The 20,446-nt window shown below is 41.8% G+C and overlaps 1 protein-coding gene across 1 annotated transcript in view; it reads right to left on the reverse strand.

The window, feature by feature from the left end:
• Window positions 1–2,712: 2,712 nt before the first annotated feature.
• F5 (coagulation factor V) overlaps window positions 2,713–20,446 on the reverse strand; it is a 69,996-nt gene continuing 52,262 nt past the window's right edge. Inside the window, 13 exon segments of the mRNA XM_040636190.1 lie at window positions 2,713–3,146; window positions 4,875–5,057; window positions 7,843–7,994; window positions 9,721–9,865; window positions 12,287–12,442; window positions 12,866–12,969; window positions 14,137–14,208; window positions 15,358–15,474; window positions 17,293–17,409; window positions 17,412–17,450; window positions 18,298–18,511; window positions 19,384–19,620; window positions 20,412–20,446. The exon segment at window positions 20,412–20,446 is cut by the window's right edge and continues 4 nt beyond it. Coding sequence (XP_040492124.1) covers window positions 3,000–3,146; window positions 4,875–5,057; window positions 7,843–7,994; window positions 9,721–9,865; window positions 12,287–12,442; window positions 12,866–12,969; window positions 14,137–14,208; window positions 15,358–15,474; window positions 17,293–17,409; window positions 17,412–17,450; window positions 18,298–18,511; window positions 19,384–19,620; window positions 20,412–20,446 — 1,718 coding nt within the window. The 3' untranslated portion in view covers window positions 2,713–2,999.

Genomic DNA, 20,446 nt, shown 5'->3' on the forward strand with positions numbered 1-20,446 from the left:
TTTTTTTGGCAATGATTTTTTGGATATGACACCAAAAGCATAAAGTAAACAATTGGGACTACATTAAACTAAAAAGTTTCTACAGAAAAGGAAACCACCAAAAAAAAAAAAAATGAAAACGCAACCTACTGAATGGGAGAAGATATTTGCAAACCACATATCCAATAAGGGATTAATATCCAAAATATACAAGAAACTCATACAACTCAATAGCAAAATAACCCAAATAAAAAATGGGGAAAGGATCTGAATATACATTTTTTGAAGAAGACATATAAATGGCCAATAGATATACGAAAAGATGCTCAACATCGCTAATCATCAAGGAAATGCAAATCAAACCCATAATGAGATATCGCCCCACACCTGGTTAAAATGACTACTCTCAACATGATGAGAGACAACAAATACTGGCGAGGACATGCACTGTGGGTGGCACTGTCACCTGGCATAGCCTCCATGGAAAACATTATGGCACTTCCTCAAGAAATTAAAAATAAAACTACCGTATTATTTAGCAATCTCATTTGTAGACATATGTCCAAAGGAAAGTGAATCACCAGCTTCAAGAGGTATCTGTATTCCCAGGTTCATTGCAGCATTATTCACAAGAGTCAAGCTATGGAAGCAACCTAAGTGTACACTGATCGATGAATGGATAAAGAAAATGTGGTATATGGGGGTGTCTGGGTGGCACAGTTGGTTAAGCACACGACTCCTGATAGAGGCTCAGGTCATGATCTCAAGGTCATGGGATCAAGCCCCAGTTGGGCTCTGCACTCAGCTGGAGATCCTTTCCCCCTCTCCTTCTGTCCCATCCCCCTGCTTTCTCTCTCTCTCTCTCTCTGGAATAAATAAATAAATCTTAAAAAAAGAAAAGAAAAGAAAAGAAAATGTGATATACACACAATAGAATATTATTATGCCTTTAAAAAGAAGGCAATCTTGCCATTTACGACAACATAAGTGAACCCAGAGGTCATATGCCAAGTGAAATAAGCTAGACAGAGAGAGACCAATACTGCGTGGTATCACTGTATGTGGAAGTAAAAAAAAAATCAAAGTCATAGAAGCAGAGAGTAGAATGGTGTTTGCCAGGGGGAAGAAATGGGGAGAAGCTAGTAAAAAGCTGCAAACTTTCAGTTATAGGATGAATCAGTTCTGAGGATTTACTATATAGCATGAGGACTATAGTTGATAACACTGTGTTGTGTATTTGAAATTTGCTAAGATAGGAGGTCTTAAGCACTCTGACCAAAACAAAAGAGTAACTGTGAAGTGATGACTTGTTAATCAACTTGATGTATACATATGCCAAATCAATGAGTTGTACAGTTAAATATTTTATAATTTTGTCAAATGTATTTCAATAAAGATGAGAAAAAATAATGAAAGCCAACGTTTTGTGGGTGTTTTAAGCTCCTATATGCAGTCACAGGACTCAGACCACCCACAGATGCAATAGGTAACTCTGACAGTAGCTGAAGATGCTCCCAATGAATTATACTCCTTGAGATGCACCTGTGACTTGTGTTGACCAATAGGATACCACAGAGTGAGGCTGTGCCAGTTCTGGGCCTAGCTTTTGAAAGGACTGGCAGTGTCTGCTTCCTAAATTGTGAACACTTGCTTTGAAGAGCCTGAATCACCTTACAAGAAGTCCAGCTCCCCTGTTGGAGACACCCAATGGATGGACCACTTGGAAGCCATGTAAAGAGGAGAGGACCTGAAACCACGTGGAGTGTGACAGAGAACCAGCTGTTTCAGTGTTGAGCCTCCTGATGACTCTGGCTAGAGCCATGTCTGACTAGAACCTCACTGGAGACCCCAAAGAAAGTCAGCCATAAAACCACCCAGCCGAGCCCAGTCAACCCACAGAATCATGAGAGAGAATTAACTTGTTGTTTTAAGCAGTAAGATTTGGGGTGATTTGTTCCACAGAAAGATAGCCTCAGCAGTGACTGTCTATCCCACGTGACTTCAAGGAGGCCAGAAAGTCCCCCAGTCTCACAATGTCTATGGGATCACTAGATGCCAAGTTCCCAGGGAAGGGAGTGTGGAAAGGGGAAGTTGTTGAGGAAGGGAGAGGAGGAGGTTGGAGCCATGCAGAGAAGGACGCTGGAGGTGAGCCTCAGCGGCTTGCCAGTCCCGGGAGGAGCAGTTGCCTTTGGGCCAATGGTTCCAAGGCTGTTTTGCAGGTTTTATCTTTCCCTTAGGTGAACCTGTGTTTTGAAACAGTTGTAGTGCCAGTAGAACGAAGCCAAGGTTACACGTTCACTTCTCCCGTGGTTATCTTGGCTGTGTTCCATGTCTAAAGACTCCTCACTCCGGAATCAATAGGTGAATCAGTTCCAGGGGAGACCAGGCCAGATTCACAAGTTGGGACGACTGAAAATGTGCTTCCTGGGATCTTTACTCACAGAGGGCCAGAAAAATCATTGTTGTGTAGGTGAGACAGGGTATTTTAAGCACTCATTATTTCATATGGTATGATTTTTTTTTCTCACCATGTCAAGAAAAATGAACCATTTAAAACCTTGTTTTCATCACTCTTAAATCATAGTTTCTGTTGTTGTTGTTGTTATTGTTGTTTTAAAGGTAGGAGCAAAATCTATCCAGGTCCATAAATGGCTTTTCAAAAAGTGTTATCTCTTTTATTAGTGTGTGTAGGTTTTAAAAGAACTATAATGAAGCATGCTAACGACATAAATATTACTTTACACAGCATTTTTAATCATTGTGAAAGAATCCATTTGCTCGTTGGTTCTTGATATTTTCCCACCTATATCCAGATTAATGAAGAATTAATAGCCATCATCTCACTGAATTGTAGCAAGAAGCTTACATTATGAAAGTTTCATATATAAAATTTTATTCTCTAATATAAAAAAGGGAAATACTGAAAATTATTAATATTTAAAGTTGCCATAAAATACATTGCCCTCTCTAAATGGCTTGGTATCTTTAAGAGTCCTTCCTATGTCTTTGAATATTCAATTCTAGTAAATATCACAGCCAAAGAGTTCCAAGCGAAGTGCAATACTTTGGTTCCATGTTTTAGGAATGATGCGGATGAACCTGGAAATAATTGGTGGGTTGAAAAAGTTCTTCACATGTCCTTTGATATTATTATTTCCTTCGAAAATCTGAAAGCAAAATAGGAGAAGATCTTTAATGATGATATAATGGGTATAAAAATTCCACAGATAATTTTTGTTCTCTGCAATTTCAGTTCAAGCTGAGGGCATCAGAGAATGCATACAAAATTATCGGAGATGATCTTTGGTCAGTCGATTATGAAATCACGTGCCTAACAGACCTCTTTAGGGATTCCACCTCAGCAGTGATCTGAGTTGGAAATATAAGGAAATAGGACATCTGACATGGTGCGATGAAGCAGCTGGGACACCATCTCTGCCCTCAGCCCCTTGGTAGCTGTGTGACTTTGGGCAGGTGACTTATATTCTCACTGGCAAAATGGGGGTAGTAAAAGTTGACCTCACAGGAGTCATTACAAATATTTTTTTTAAGTGTGTAAACCTATGACACGTGCACAGTAAGTGCCAGAAAACGGTTAGTTGTCACTAACATTTAAAATAAAATGCAATCATGTGTTTTTACTTACTCTTTTTGGCACATGCCTTCTATCCTCAACTGAACTGTGTTTTATGATTTTTTTTTTCTTTTTGCATCCCCAGTAGGTTCCCCAAGATTTACACACAGCAGAAGCTGAGTCACTATTTGTTTATGACAACGATGCTTACTCAGCTCTAAAGACATCCTGGTACAGCCAGAAAAAACCAGCCAAACCAACCAACCAACCAGACAAACAACCCAGGAGTTTAAAAAGAGAGAGACGTTCAAATTCATTCACTGAGATAAGTGCTGAGCCCATGATGAGTATTCCGTCAAGGTCATCATCCCCTTCTCATGTGTTGCCCCCCCTACTGGCTCTAGCCTGATTTCCCTTCTTGGAATATCAGGCTCATCTCCTTAGTTTTGCCCTAGTAGCTTTTTAAAAACACGTGACTGGCAATTAAGGAGTATAATGGAGTAGTTTGACTTGCAGGAAATTAGGCTCCTCATCAGTTAGGATAATAATTGTCTCCTGCTTAATAATATGGTACAGGAAGCTGTATGGCTGTGGGTATTTGATCAGTCAAGAAAAACAAGTTTACCCAAGATAATGCTAACATGATGTTATTTCACAGTGGAAGGTTCTCTGGACCCCTGTTATGGACTGCATGTTTGAGCCCCCCTCAAATTCATACAAGGAAACCCTAACCCCCAATGGAATAGTAGTAGGAGGCGTGGCCCTTGGGAGGTAATTAGGATTACAGTAGGTTGTGAGGGTGGGGCCCTTCTGATGGCATTAATATGCTTATAAAAAGAGGTGGAGACATGGGATCTCTCTCCTCCTGCACCAAGGAAAGTCATGTGGGGACATAAGCAAGAAGAGAGCCCTCACCAGGAACCTGACCATGCTGGCCCCCTGCTCTAGGATTCCAGCCTTCAGAACCCTGAGAAAGAAGTGTTTGTTGCTTCCATCTGTGAGCATTTGTTAACAGCAGTGCGAGCCCACGGAGACAACTCTTCCCCATCTTTCTCAATCAGAGCTAATGAAGCCTCACACCGCTCCCTGCTGTTTGGGTCTCACTATTTCACAGGTGGCTCAGCCGCTGCAGAAAGATGGCCCGCATGGTCTCTTGTCCCCAGACCAGCTACCTGCGGAGCTAGGGTTCAGACTTCTTAGAGAGGGGGAGCATGTCAGTGCCTATTTGTCAAACGCAAAGAGCTGTTTGCAACCGTAAGGTACTTCTCTCCTCAGGGCAGTTTGTGCATCGCTCTGCCTTTGCCAGGACAGCACCCTGTACCTTGTCCACCATGGAGGATTTCTGCCTGTAGGGCTTCCATTCCATTCCCTGGTCACTGTAGTGGATGGTGTAGCTTTTCACGTACATTTCGGAGGACAGAGACTTGCAACCCTGTGTTACAATCGCAGTTATTTTCTTGATTTTGAGCAGATCGATTTGTAACCACTGTTTGTTGTTGTTTGCCTGTGAAAATGAGGAGGACACATGCATACGGCAGATGTTAAAAACTTCAATTTTTTAGACCAAGATACTCAGAAATGTGCAGAGCTCAAAGGCTTTCTTTTCTGTCTCATCGCGTAGGATTCTCTGTCTCCCTAGAGGACTTCCCTATTCCTTCTTGTTTGCGGTTGCAGACGTATACAAACTCCTACTAGAGCGTTTCGTATATCGTATGATAATGGTTTACTTGTTTGTATCCCTCTTTAAAGGCAGGAATTTATTGTATTTTGTTTCTGGGTACTCACCACAATGCACGGCACACAGCTGGTTTTCAAGGAATATTTGTTGAATGAATAAGGGAATCTTACTTGAGAAAAAAATATTAGATTATCTGTAAACATTATTCTCTTAACCAAATTTGTGTAAATGCCATGATAATATTGCGGTCGGGTTATCTGGGAAAGAAGTGGATAGTATCCTCTCTCTATTTTACTTATTTTAGAAAAGTCCCACTTTTCTTTCCATTGCTTATGTCAACTAGGAGGAGTAGTCCAATTTCTTCTTTTCCGCTATTTCAAATAAATGTAATACTTGAGAAACCTAGTAAAGTCATGCCTAGGACTTGATACGGTATGGTAGCTGTCCTGTCTCTGGCCTAACAAAATGCCTAATCACATGTTTGTTGATAACATACTTGGAGAAAGAGGATCAGAAGGACCAACTGAGTTTTGGAGTCATCTGAGACAAATTTTCACCTTTGGGAGATTCATCATGTCCCATAGTCTCATTCATTCTATATGAAATAATGAACATGGATATATTTCTTCAACATCACTTATGTGTACATGTATGTATGTGTGTATATTGATATATAGATATATGTATATAGTCATATACTGTATGTATATTTAAAGCAAATTAATTGAATTAAAGTTATTGTATTAATTAATTTTTGTTAATTTTGTAACACTTTCTAGTGATATTTGGTGGTTTCTTAGTGTATCTTCAAGCTGTATGGTATCCAATCCAGGTTGTACCAGTGATACAGAGGTAGAGAGCTAGACGGTTTTGAAAGCATAACAATTTTTCATAGGCACAAGAGGTAGAGATGCCTCAGTTTGCATGTGTGCTTGCCTAGGTCTGGCTGAGATTTTTAGCCTCTCTAAAGAGACCCTATAAAGACATTGGATTCTAATAGAAGATTAAGTGAAACAATTCTGATCTAGAATTCCAGATTTAAAATGATGGCCTCAAAAATTAGAACCAGTATTTCATCTTTGAAGCCATTATTATATCACAAAGACTAAGAGCAAATTAGATACAGAGCAAAATTTTTCAAAAAGCTGTAAAATACAGGGTAGGGTGACAAAGTTATACCATGAACAGATCTAAAGAGTTATCTGGGAAAAAACTGGATGACATCCTTTCTCCTTAACTTTTTCTTTTATTTTTTATTATTTTATTCATATAATTATATAAACGTAATGTAGTATAACATTATTACTTTTAGTATTTTAATGTCTTTAGGTCTCTGTTTAGCTTAGTTTGGTGGCAGAATCAAGAAGCCCATTCTACCAATAAACAGGTCAGTGGTCCTCCCACCATTTGAAGCCACTCAAACATCTCACTTTGCAATTTTGCAAATTCTGTCACCAAACTAAGCTAAAATGATTTAATCTCCTTTGTGTTTAAACTTCAAAGGAAAAGTCTGGACTGGATGCTTTGTAAACCCCTTGCCGTTTTTACGTTCTGTGAGTCTGTGACAGACCAGAAACGAGTTTCGAGACACAGATGTCAGTTCCCAAGACTATCTGTATGGGGTCCAAGCTCTTCCTTTTTCTCTCCTAGCACCACAACTTCCCTTCCATTGCTGGCAGCCTAACCTACCAATAGGACCTGGAACTCTGTGGAGTCCAGGGAACCGGAATGTAGGTATCTTAAGTGAGAGACATAGGAGGATAGAAAATAAGGAAGGGTTAAGTTGACTGATAGAATCATTCTGATTTCTGATGCCATTGTGATTTTTCAAGTCAGTTGAAGAGTGAAATAAAAATGAGGCAACTATTAACCGTTACCCTGAAACTAAGTCACTGGAATTATTCAATGGGTTAATATTCAGGGCAATATAACTCTCTGGAAGATACTTATTAAACTTAGGCCACTGATTTATAACCTGGTTTTACAGCATTTTGCCATGCCTCCAACTGTCTAAAAGAATGTCACCAAGTTCTCAAAAAATGGGAACAAAAAAAAAAATTAAATAGTACTATTAAGAAAATGAAAAGTGTGGCTAAAGAGTGAAAAAAAAGAAAGAGTTGCAAATCTAAATCACTTATCACTAATATAAGTTTTCTTAATTAGGAGTTGGCGAACTACAGCCCACGGGCCATATTTGGCCCCCTGCCTGTTTCTGTAAATGAAGTTTCATTAGAACATAGCCGTGCTCATTTATGTGTTGTTTGTAGCTCTTTTCCTGCTACAATGGCAGAGTTGAGTAGTTGTGACTGAGAATGTATGGCCCACAAAGTCTAAAATATTTATTATCTGGTCCTTTGCAGAAGAAATTTGCCCCCACCCAGGTAAAAATCAAGACTGGACCATGAACCACAGAGATAAATAACCTCTCTGAGCCAGAGTCAGAGGTAAAGCTGTCAAGTCAACAGATATTCTAGATTCTCCCACCTAGGACCATAATCTGCAGAGACGGGAGATTGTATTCTGACTTCCCAGGACCCCCATGTTTCCTGTAGTGAGGGCCTTCGTTTTTTTCTGGAAAGCTGGGAGAACTCCATTCATAGGTGTATCTTACCTTGGCTTGCCAGGCATTCACACGACCTTGGGCATTAAGACGGGCACGGAAGGGTTCCCAGTAATCTCCCCACCAAGATTTTTTAAATGAGGACGCCGTGATTTGCTTGTTTTCTATCTTTCCACTTTCCATACCCAGTGGTGTGGAGCATCCTGTCAAGAGAAAAGTAATGTGATTAATTATGCATCATGGCTATTCCCTGCATGGTGTTTCACACTAGCAGAGGAGACGAGAAAAATATCACTATTAAGTAACAACAAAAACAACCATCGCCAACGATGATGTTATTGCCCAAATGCCAAATCCTGTTTGTAGACTCTATGTGTATTGCCCGATGTTCCTAATTACCTCTATTTTACAAGTGAGAAAACAAAAGCACAGCAAGAAAAAGTAACTTACTAGAAGAGTCAAAAACTAAATTGGAGCCCAGAAAGTCTGACACCCAAACACCATGTTCTAAGTATTTAAACCCATTTTCCTCCTTCAGAGAGTCATGGAAACTTCCATCTTTTCTTTGAGGTAGAAAATACACTATCTATGTATATAAGAATATATTCTATTTCTCTTCCAAAAAAAGGCTACAAAGAAGAAGATACAGTGGACCCTTGGTAGTCATGTTCAATCGTTTATTTTCAACCATTTGAGGGTGATTCATGTTATGCACCATTTAGAATTTTGCCAAGGTGTGCATTTGCATGTCAGTCCTCAAAGCTGGTCTGTGAATGTGAGAAACATAGCTAGTGAGTGAGCCCAGCCGACTGCCATCATCATCTCTGTGATGCTTTGCTCTTGTTGGTAAATCATGCCGGAATTTTCTTGAAGTGATATCTTTCTCCATGAAAAAAAGATTAAAAAAACCCCGACTGCTAATATTGATTTTATCAAGAAAATGAAGAGATTTTTTAAAAAACTAATGCATCTTGAATAGAAAACAGATGTTTTGAATAGATTAACAGAGCTGACTACCACATTTTAGAGTAGTTTGACTCTCTGATCTGAACAAACTACCGTCTACATCATATACCATATGGAAAGAAAAAAACACTGACTCTTCAGCATCTTTGTTCTATCTAGTAGAATTTATTATGGCCCTTTATGATTACCTGGATTTATTTATACCACAGGTCACATTATATCCCCTGAAAAACAGCAGCTTACATAGAAAAAGCTTGAGTACCTTCATAGAACACCAAACAGAACGCAGAGTTCAATCAAAGTTTCAGGAAGTTGGGGGGCACCTGGGTGGCTCAGTTGGTTAAGCATCTGACTCTTGATTTCAGCTCAGGGTTTGAGATCGAGCCCTGCCTCAGGTTCCATGCTAAGCAGGGACTCTGCTTGAGATTCTCTCTCTCCTTCTGCCCTCCCTGTCTGCTCTCTCTCTTTTTTCTCTTTCTCTAATGAATAAACAAATCTTTTTAAAAAGTTCCAGGAAGTTGGCAAGCAGTTTAGATTTCAAAAACATTCATTGAACATCTAATACATGCCAGTAATGTTGCTAGATACTTTCATTACATCAAAGTCTGAGTGGGGCCTGTAGGACTTTGGAAGATTCAGGCCTAGTCTGAATCTTAGTTCTTATTGAAATGGGCCAATGGAAGTTATTCTAAGCTAGGGCCTTTCCTTGGAGGCTCGTGGCAGCGTCCATACCATCCTGGCACTGTTCAGAGCTGGTGCCTGCCCACTGGCTGGTAGAACCCGTCTTGGTGTAGGTCACAATGTAAATGAAGAGTTTACTTGAGCAGAACTTGTCTCACCGAGGTTTTTCTAGGCACCTCTGTGATTGAAGAGAACTAAAAATTCTACCCATCCTTCCATATTCACTAACGCTTGATTCTCTGAGAGGCAGCGAGACAATAATGATGCATCTTGTTTGCTTACCGTTAACCTCACAACCTTGCAGCTCCAATCGAAGGGCAGGTCTATTATAGGATCTAGTTGGAGAGACCCTAATATATCTAGCCACAATAGGTGGGTCAAACCGATTCTCTTTTATTGTAGAGGCATCCGAATTGCCATCAAAATACTAGAGGAAAAGAGGAAAGCTTAGTTATGGTACAATTCTCTATAAAGGGATTTTGTAATAAAATTTCAGTTTAATTTAATATTGTCATATTAAGTTTTCATGTGGCCTGAATTAAATCACTTGGTCTTAAGTAACTGGAGATACTTTCACTTCAGGAAGATGGTGTAGATGTACTTTGCCTTGTTCCTCCTGCTAAGGACAACTAAAACATAAGAAGCCACTGAAAGATGTAGAGAAGAAGGCCGACTGGCTAGAGGTTCTTGGGACCCAAGGAACAACATGGCAGTGGGCTCCCTGGCTTTTATTTTTGTCTCATATATCCCGGACTGGGAAATGAAGAAGCCAGCAACCAGGAAACACCAATGGGTACAGACAAAAAAAAGCTCCAGTGAAAGCCTCTTTTCTCTAGCCACAGGACCAGGAAAAGGCAGTCTAGCAAGACAGAAAACTTTCAGACAATAATTGCTCTATTTCTAGCTAAACATCATAGAAAACATCATGGCCCCTCCTCCACCCAGAACAGCAAAGGCCAAGACTAGATTTCCATGCTCATAAGACTGTAATGAGGCACCCTAACACCCTCACTGGGATTGTGTTAGAGAAGGCCAAATAGGAACCCAGAACTTTCATCCCCACCAGCTCCTAATAAGGCTCCCACCACTATAGTATCAGCGGAGACCCTGCCATTTCCACCCGACAGCAAAGAGGAGCAGTCCTCCTTCAGTGGGGAGCCTGGACTTCGAAGTCCACCTGGCAGTGATGAGGTGTGCCCCAGCCCCTTTCCTTGCCAGACTGGTGTCAGAAAGTGCCAGGTGAAACAAAATAAGAGCAGCAAGACTGATCGGGGCGCCTGGGTGGCACAGCGGTTGAACGTCTGCCTTCGGCTCAGGGCGTGATCCTGGCGTTACGGGATCGAGCCCCACATCAGGCTCCTCCACTATGAGCCTGCTTCTTCCTCTCCCACTCCCCCTGCTTGTGTTCGCTCTCTCGCTGGCTGTCTCTATCTCTGTCGAATAAATAAATAAAATCTTTAAAAAAAAATAAGAGAGAAAGACTGAAAACCAGAAAAATAATAGATAAAAGCAACGAAACAGAGCCGGTTCTTTGAAAAGATTAAAAAAAAAAAAAAAGCAAATATCTAGCAAGAATGTCAAAGCAAAAAGAGAAGAGATGCACGTTACCAATATCAAATTCACTAGGCAGACCTCAAAAGCATAGTAGGAGAATACTACAAACAACCCTATGCACATAAATTTAACAACTTAGAAGAAATGGATCAATTATCGAAAAACACTATCTCAACTGATCCAAAAGGAAATAGATAATTTGAACAGTCAGTAACTATTAAAGAAATTGGATTTGTAATTTAAAAGTTCCTGGAAAAGAAATCTCTGGGCCCATGTAGTTTTGCTGGTGAATTACACAAATATTTAAAGAATTAACACCAAGTCTAGAAAATCTCTCCCAGAAAACAGAAGAGAGTGCTTCCCAATTATTTTATGAAGCCAGTATTACTCTGATATCAAAACTAGAAAAAGACAGTACAAAAAACTAAAACTATACACGAATATTCCTCATGAATATAAGTGCAAAAGTCTTGAAGCTATGAACTGTACCTGTGATCTGTGTTCTCTCTCCAAGACTGATTAGTAAGGGCTATAACTTGAGATTTTCATGATCTATTCTAAGATATAACGCAAATAATTTATTACTAGAAATAGCTAATGATAATACAGACACTAGTAAAATAGTAAATGATTTACAGGAAAAATGAAACATATTCAAAGTTATCAGTGTAACAATGGCAGACTGACTCCTTCCGTTCTGATAGCTCTCTTTGGAATGGGGATTAGGGAGGAAGAGGAGTTAGGGCTGGTACACATGGGTTTGGGGGAATAATCCTGGCTGAGCCTCAGAAAGACCCAGCAGGAGATTGTCACTCCTCAGGCAGGAAAAAAAAAAAAAAGCCTGAAAGCACACTGCCTCACAGCATAACTCGGATTAACATTGCTATCTCCTCCAGGTACACTGAAACAAAGAACAAAATAAAATGTCAAAGTTAGTATAATCAAAACTCTTGGGGGCCAGTTTTTAGCATGAGCTCCTTAAGGCACAAGATACTCTACTCTGCCGTCCACCATCTACTAATCTGACAAGTCTGGGCATTTAGTTTGATCAAAAAGTGATTTTTTTTTTTTTTGGTGGAATTTTGAAGTGTCATAAGTCAGGCTGATCCGTTTAATTTGCAATAACAGACCCATCATTTTACCGCTTTCTTTCATAAGGCCCTAAGAAAACCATTTGTATTTCTACCACCCAGAAAGGTATTTTTTAAAAAAGGCATACTGATAGGCACAGCCCTAGTAACCTGGTGAGCCTAGGGTAAGTCTTGAGACTCAGAAAGAAAGAAGGCACACAGACCATCACATTCTTTGTGCTGTTTCCTTTGAAGATCTGCCAGTTTGTCCGGTCAGAGCTGTATGCCACAGAGAACTCCATGGTGTAGTAGGACTTCAGATACTGTTTGGCCCCTTGAGTCTGGATCCCTGTGAATATGACTTCCCTCTGCATGTCTACCTGCAATACAGCAAAGCCATCACACAGACTGTCCTTGTCACCAAGTCACAGACTGCCTTCCTTAATTCACTGTGCAATCAGCTTTCTTTAGAAATAAACAGCCAGCACCTAAGGTCTTAGCACTAATAAAATGGCTAGATACAATCCATATGTGAGCACAGAGGACCTGGACTTGAGTCCAAGTTCAACCACTTACTAGCTGTGTGTGACTTTCGGCAATTAGTCCCTCTGTGCCTTAGTTTTGTCGTCTGTAAAAAGGATATCTAGGCTATTACTAGAACTAACCTCATAGGGTTCATTTCAAGTATGTAAAGTACTTAGGATAGTGCCTAGAACACTGCAAGAACACCAAAGAGAAATTATTAAGTCACTGTCATTTTATTAGGACGGTACTGTAAATCTTACCGGGTTAATAAGAAATACCTGGATCCAAGGGTTAGAGTCAAGTTCTGTTGAAGGTTTTTCTGTGATCCAAGCATTATACGACCCACCGTTGTTCAATCTTGCCAATTTGGGCTCCCAATAGCCTAAATCCAAAAAAGAAAAAAATATTCCGAATTAAAAATAACCCCAGGGGCGCCTGGGTGGCGCAGTCGTTGAGCGTCTGCCTTTGGATCAGGGCGTGATCCCAAAGTCCTGGGATCGAGCCCCACATCAGGCTCATCCACTGGGAGCCTGCTTCTTCCTCTCCCACTCCCCCTGCTTGTGTTCGCTCTCTCACTGGCTGTCTCTATCTCCGTCAAATAAATAAATAAAATCTTAAAAAAAAAAAAAAACAACCCAAAACATATAACGAGCAATTTCCCAAGGAAGGTTAGTCTCAGTGGAAAACCAGATCTCTGCAGAAGCTTCTATCGAAGTTAGGAGACTAGGCAGTTGACACAGGCCTCAGCTATTTAGATGGTTCATGGTGATGGAATCTTCTTGGCTTCAGGTCTGTGCTCGGTCAGCTGTCAACCAACACCCACCCCCTTTCTTGATACAGGTTCTGTTTATCTTTTTTCAGTTATGTCGATGTGGTTGCTGCTGAGTGTGCTTGCCTAAGGGGAGGCCGTGGGAGGGATCATGGGACCCTCGTGATCTCTTGCAACTGACCTCTTGGTCTTAGGAAGAGTTTTGAGGCAGAGTGAGGAAATTTAGAAGGAGATCCTGACACAGTGGGTGATCAGCAAAGTTTCTTGAATCGAAAAATAGTTGGCACAACAAAGAGCCCTATTAACGGGGAGAACAGTATCTGGCCAATAAGACCTTGTGAATCTGGCTGGAATATTATGTTTATGATCAGACCTGGAATGGGGATGAATGGGGAGAGTTTTGGCAAGGGTTACGTGGTCATAAGAGTAAGGGCTCCACCCCTTGCTCAGTCCTTGCTGGGAGGTTGGACTGCCTGGCTAGAGATTAGGAGGAGCCCTAGCTCTTGGTCTTCCTGGGACAGACTCTTTGGGAACATTATACACCAGACAGGATGGCAGTGACAAAGGAGTGCCAACAGGTTTTAACGCCTGTCACAGTGCTCCTTCCTCTACCAGATGAGCACCTCAAGATGGAGCTGCTTTACCATGTGGTCGAGAAAAGCCCAGAGAGGAGCAACGGCCCATAGATTCAACAGGTAGGGTTGTCATGGGTTGTTCTTCAGGTTGTATACTGCACAATTGCAGGAGATGGCTTCCAGAGGCTATGATGCTATTACTTACCCAAATGCTCAGAAGCCTTGATCTGTGAATCAGCTATGACACCAGTGCTTAGTCCCATCGGCATCTTACATTCTGAAAAACAAAAACAAAACACGCACACACACAAACAAACAGAACAATGAATAATTTTTGCTTAGAAAATACATATAACAATGTAAAAGCTGCAGGGCTAGAGATCATACCCCTGGTCAGTAATTTGATAGTTTCACCTACCTTGTGTGGCACAGACTTAAATATGTGTGATCATAAAATGGTAAATGTGCCAGCAAGACTGGTGCTAATCTCTAACAGAAGTAGTGACACCCTAGAGGAAAACCACGGAAATCCCAACATTCTGTTAGTTTTAAATGGATTTCCATCTGCTTGCATCTTTAAAAAAGCCATTTTACAACATTAAGAATTACCCCTCATAAGTCTCTAAGTTCCCAAAAGTTGACCTGGAAGTTACAGAGTTATTTACATTCTGATCATGAAAGAAAATGGCAGCCCCTGAGATAGATGGATGTCAACACAGTGCTTGGTACTCAACAAGTACTTAATAGGGGCGCCTGGGTGGTGCAGGCGTTGAGCGTCTGCCTTCGGCTCAGGGCATGATCCCGGCGTTCTGGGATTGAGCCCCACATCTGGCTCCTCTGCTGGGAGCCTGCTTCTTCCTCTCCCACTCCCCCTGCTTGTGTTCCCTCTCTCGCTGGCTGTCTCTCTCTGTCAAATGAATAAATAAAATCTTAAAAAAATAATAAAAAGCTTAAAAAAAAAAACCCAAAAAACCAAAAAACAAAAAACCAAGTACTTAATAAATGCTGCCTGGCTGGCTGGCTGGGCAGATGGGCAGATGGAAATGATTTCTCAAATACTGAAAGGCCAAGTTCAGAGACTATCCTAGTCCTTGTTGAATTCCTGGTATCTTTTCCCTCCTCTCCTCGAGGAGTCTGGAAAATTTCTTACATTCACTTTCCCACAAATCACACATCACGAAGGAAGACACTTTATGTTGGTTCCCCAACTGAGAAGAATGCCTTTGGGCTGACACATGGGTTTAAGTTTCCTAGAAGACTGATGTTTGCGGCACAATCAGAGGACGGGTCGGAATGAAAGCAGTTACTGGTATGCACGGTGCCTCTGTCAGGCAGAGTTCTGAGTTCAGTATTTCCGATCTAAGAGTTAGTACCAGTCCAGCAGGGACCCTTCTGCTAAAAACATCACATGGCTCTTGGACGCTACCTCTGTCTATGATGAGAAATGGTGTCTGCATCCCTGCTCTCTGGTTTTCTCCAATCTCCGTGTCGAGGAGCCACCAGCCAGATTTTGATGGCTTCATTTCAAGAGTTTTAAATGAACCTAAAAGAGAGAGTGAAGGCCAACATTACACACCCCAAATTAACAATATTAGTTGACAGCTATCAAATAATCCTAAAATCCCTGCATCACAAGAGGCTTTAGAAAAGAAATTAAGAACGATCCATTTCTCCTTAGGCAGGAGTAGAGGTATAACAGATAAAAACAAAACAAAACAACAACAACACACACACATTAGTAAAAATAAATTGCCCCAGGACTTTAAAAAATCTCCAACACCCCTTACTAGAGAGAAACTTTCATTTATCTACATATAATGTTACAAGCTAACCCATACACGACACAGCTTCAAAGTCCAGAGGATGAAAACGACCTTGAATGACTCATCACTAGGCCTCAAGAATGCTGTACGTTTCCTTTCTCTCCCTTCATTTCAATAGTTTTTTTCTTTTTTTAAATAAGAAAATTAAAATCAAATATCCTTCTCCCACGTTTTCAAATTTTCTATTAAGTTTACACAGTTGGATAGAGAGGCACATAAACTATTTCAGAAAATCCCTGAAAGAATGCATTTCTGAAGCCTCTGATTATCCATTCTGATATTTAATGCTACCCATTGCCAGTTAATGCTTAAATTCTGCTGACTGTAATTCGTGTCTATTTTCCACATTGTGAGTGAAAATTAATACCCGATGGTCATCCTCCTCTAGCCCACGAAAAAGATTCCAGCCTTCCACTCTCCCATACAGAGAATTCAGATTTGAAGATTTGGAGGGGCCAGCCAGTTCCAACTTCTTCCAAACACTTCTCAGTGTTTCTCACGGGCTCATGGGGAGGAGGACGGATCTGGCAATTTACATTTGGTGAAAAGTGAGGAATAAGTTTTACCTAATTCCCTCTTGTCTCTGATTGTAATAGAGTCTTTATGGCTTTATTAATGAGCCCCAGGCCTGAATAAAAGAAGCAAGAAACCCTTTCCCATCCTTCACCAAACCAGTCCCATTCGGACTGCTGTGCCCGTCTAAGGCTGACTCGCACAGCAACTACTCCAAAGTACTGACTGCTTTCACCAGCTTCTCGGAGCGTTTGTGGAAGGTGGGCTGCTTGTGAAAAATTCAGTCTCTGGCACCTGCCCAAGATCCCAAGACCTACGAGATCAAAGTCTCCAAAAGCAGAATCTCTGCCCCAGCATTCGCAGTCTAACCAGCTTCCTAGGATTTTACTATGCCGGCACATAAAAACCCTTGGTGGTGGCTCGTTTGTTTAAACCTCTTCGTTAGTTTGCACATGAAAACTCTAAATACCCCTCTTACTCTTCAGCTGTTATAATCATTAAAAAAAAAAATACCTTTTTTCTCCCCTTCAAACAGCCTCATGAGTCCATTTAAGATTAAGATTCCTGTAGTCACTTGTCCAAAGGTATCAAAGTGGGAATGTGGGGAAAAGAATTCAAGAATTCAGGAATCCCAAAACCCTAGTAAGTGTTTCATCTCCTTCCCAACAGAAAGCTTTAGCTGCCCGAGCCCTGCGGGATTCATTCCGTAATCTGTTCAAGACCTGGCCTACGTGACACCCAGCGGCTTGGGAAAAGCTGCGGCAGACAACGCAGCTCCGTAGGACTGAGTTGAGCCACACGTTTAGTCCGCGTGGTGCCGCAGAGAGCGCGCGTACGGGAGCTGACTTTTTTGTGCTCCGTATGCACTTTGGGGCTCTGTCTCTGCCCGGGATCTATGCCAGGAACCAGGCCCGAGCCTTACGAAGGACATGCACAGGAGGGAATGCGGGGCAGTGACAGCTGCCCAGAGTGCCTTCTCCAGCAACTTTTCATCGGGGACCTCTTTCCGTTGTGCAGATCTTTACCAGGCAGCAGGGGCCAGACCCCTAGCTGGTGCTGTTGAGTGCCATTTTCCAGCAGGGTCTGGCCGTGAAAGTGAACCACGTGGATGTCTCGGGAGCTGCCCATGTTCAGCAGGTGTACATTCTCAGGCCAGGCAAGTTGTAGATCATCCCATTGATGGCTGAAAGGATGGAGAGTTGCAGTCAATTAGAAATCTGGGTGCACCAGCAGGGAGGCTGCTCAAGAGGCCTGAGGCCTCCCACCTCACCACCCATCTGCCTATGGATCTGCCTGCCGGGGAACATAGTAAGGACCCCTGTGCGTCCTGCTATCGGTGACAGGCTGCAACAGGACCTCCAGCTCCTCCTCACGCTGGCCTACAGCAGCTCCCCCCAGAGCTTACCCCTCTCCACCCCGCACCTCCCACTTCCCCTGCTCTTTCCACTCACTTATCCTTGACGTTTACAGCGTAGATTTTTCTGGGCTACAGAAACAGAAAGACTAACACGAGCCAGTGAGTGAACTTCAGTGGTTAGAGGAAAGAGAGTGAGGGGATACACAGCACGTCACCCCGAGGCCTCCTAGGTTCAGAGATAGTTTTAGGCGAAATTAGGAAGGCAGACGACCGAGGTTCATGTTACTCTCTCATTCAAATGATAGCTTCTCTGTCCCCTTCCCAGTTTAAATGTCTGGGGTTCTCAGGCTTCATCCACTCTCCGCTCAGTGAAATATATGTGGGAGAGTGTGTGTGGGTGTGTGCACACGGGCTTTTTGTTGCTGGTGCGCTGGCTGGTTGGGTGGGTTCTGCAGCCCTCCTGTGCTAGCTTTCTGACCTTCTCTAACCCCTACGTGCGCAGCGCCACCTGCCGGGTGACATCGGCCCTGAGACGTGTGACGACCTGGTGGGGGTCGCAGCTCCTGATTCTTCGGAAGCACCTCCTGTCTAATGGTATGAAGACCCAGGGCAAGAAGCATGGTCACCCAGTGTGATTTAACTGAGAGAGGAGATCAAAGTCAGAGGAAAATACCATGAAACTCATGGGACTTTTTTACTTCTGAGGATGCCAGTCTCCAAGACCTTGGGGACTGGGCCTTCTTTTCGTAGTACCAGCTCTTCTTTTCATCAAAGACCATAAAAAGTAAGACGAATTCTCTCATATCCACGGGCGTGTTGGTCTTATCAAGCACTCCTTTCTGACAGATCAGAAGGGGACCTATCAAGCCAGAATGGATATCTTTTTCCTGGAAGACAGTAGGAGCAAAATGCACAGATTTTCTCTTTCTTAGGATTTCCCTTGCTCTTCTGGCAATCACTGATTATATAGAAAAGGAAACCTCAGGCACTCCAAATTTGAAGATTATAAATGAAGAGCTTACTAAGCCTGGGTATCATCATCTGGTTCTGTGGCACTCACAGTCCCTTTCTCTGATTAGCCCTTTATCTCAGCATGGCAGTAAGGACAATGTTAATGACAATATCGTACTATTATAATTCCTATTTATTGAGCATCTACTATTATAGTAAATATTTTGCTGGTAGTATCTTCTTTAATTCAGACAACAATCCTGTGTAATAAAAATAAGCTCACTTATTAAACAAATATTACCAAGTGTCTGTTGTGTGCTACCTACTGTGTTCCCATTTTTAACTTTAGAAACTGAGGCTGAGACAGATCAAGTAATTTTCCCAGGCTCACGCAGTAAGTGACAAGTTAGGGACTGAAACTGAAGTCTGCGCGCTCTCCACCATGCCCCAAACGAAGGCATCTTGACTTTGCAGCTCTTTCATAAAGAAAGAGCAAAAGAAAGCTAATACTTGCTCAAGGAAATTGCAAAAAAAAAGTCCTTCCTCTGCAAAAATACTCACTCTGACTGGGGTCAACCATTTCAGTACCCCTCACTCCTCTCCACTGAGCACAGGCTTCTTTCTCACAGTCATCTGAACACACATCGCTATAGACTGCTGACCGCAATCCTTACACATTCCTCATGGAAAGCAAGACATTTAATGAGAAATCATCTTGACCCTTCCATGGAACTGGAGTTCCATCCAACTGGTGGACTCCGGTTATAAGGTTAGGAGAATGGCAAAAACTTTCAATGGATGTACCTACCGGGTTCACTGCTGAGTAGTAGGCCCAAGCCCGGCAGGCAGAGCCAGGATTTTCCGGCCCGGATCGAGTGGTGGCGTGCCATACGTACGTATAACTGCTGTTTGGCTGAACAGCATTGTCTTCCTTAAACCATTCAGGAGAGTCGTCCTCATAAGTCTTTCCCTCTGACGATTTTTCGTAGGAAAGCCCGTGGGCATGAAGAGAATATGGTCTGGATGCTAAATTTTTAAAACGAACCTAGAAAAAAGAAGGATCCACAAATGTACTTACGTCCAACAAAAATCCAAGCTAAAAAAATGTCAGTATTATACACCAAAGTAGATGGTTAGTTATTAAATTAGACCTAGATATAGATACAGTGGGCTGTATTAATTGCATACAAGTACAAAGTAACATATATATTATTTCATCTAATTTTTACAACATCCCATGAGATAGGGCCCAAGTCGTTTACCCCAGAAACACCAAAACATGTTTGCTCTTAGGCTCAAAGGAAAGTATTGACATTAGGCACAAATGAAATGGTCACAGCAGGTGCTGAAGATCTGAAGATGAATGAGCTTTGGGTCTTGCTCACAATAAGTTTCCAGCCTCCTGATGAAGAGACACCTGAACGTGTGGATTCAAGTTAAAAACCTAGAGACCAGAAGTGCATAAACAAAGTATGAATGGGGTTAGGTGGGAATGCCTGAAGGGAGCCAGTCAGCTGAATGTGCAGGAGAGGTTGGGGCAGTAAAGAAAGCTTCTTAGGGAAAACGGAATTGGCCCTTATGGAATGAACAGGAGCTCAGCAGAGGGAGAAATAAAATCATGAGATTGTTTCTTTTCTTTTTTTTTTTTTTTGAGATCATTTTTTTTCTTGAAGATTATCAAATTACTTGAGAAGTAGTCTCTGAAAAGAAGTGTAATTATTTGTTAATTTTGGAAAATAAGTCACCTACAGCCCTCCTGCCCCTTTCACTGTTACAACCCTCTGGTACTTGTGGAAATTCCTCAGATGATCTTAGCAATGCTCAAAGATGACTTACTTGGATGACATCATCCACTTCAGCTCTAATAATAG

Source organism: Ursus maritimus, unplaced genomic scaffold, assembly GCF_017311325.1.
Source record: "Ursus maritimus isolate PB19 unplaced genomic scaffold, ASM1731132v1 scaffold_2, whole genome shotgun sequence".
Lineage (NCBI taxonomy): Eukaryota > Metazoa > Chordata > Mammalia > Carnivora > Ursidae > Ursus > Ursus maritimus.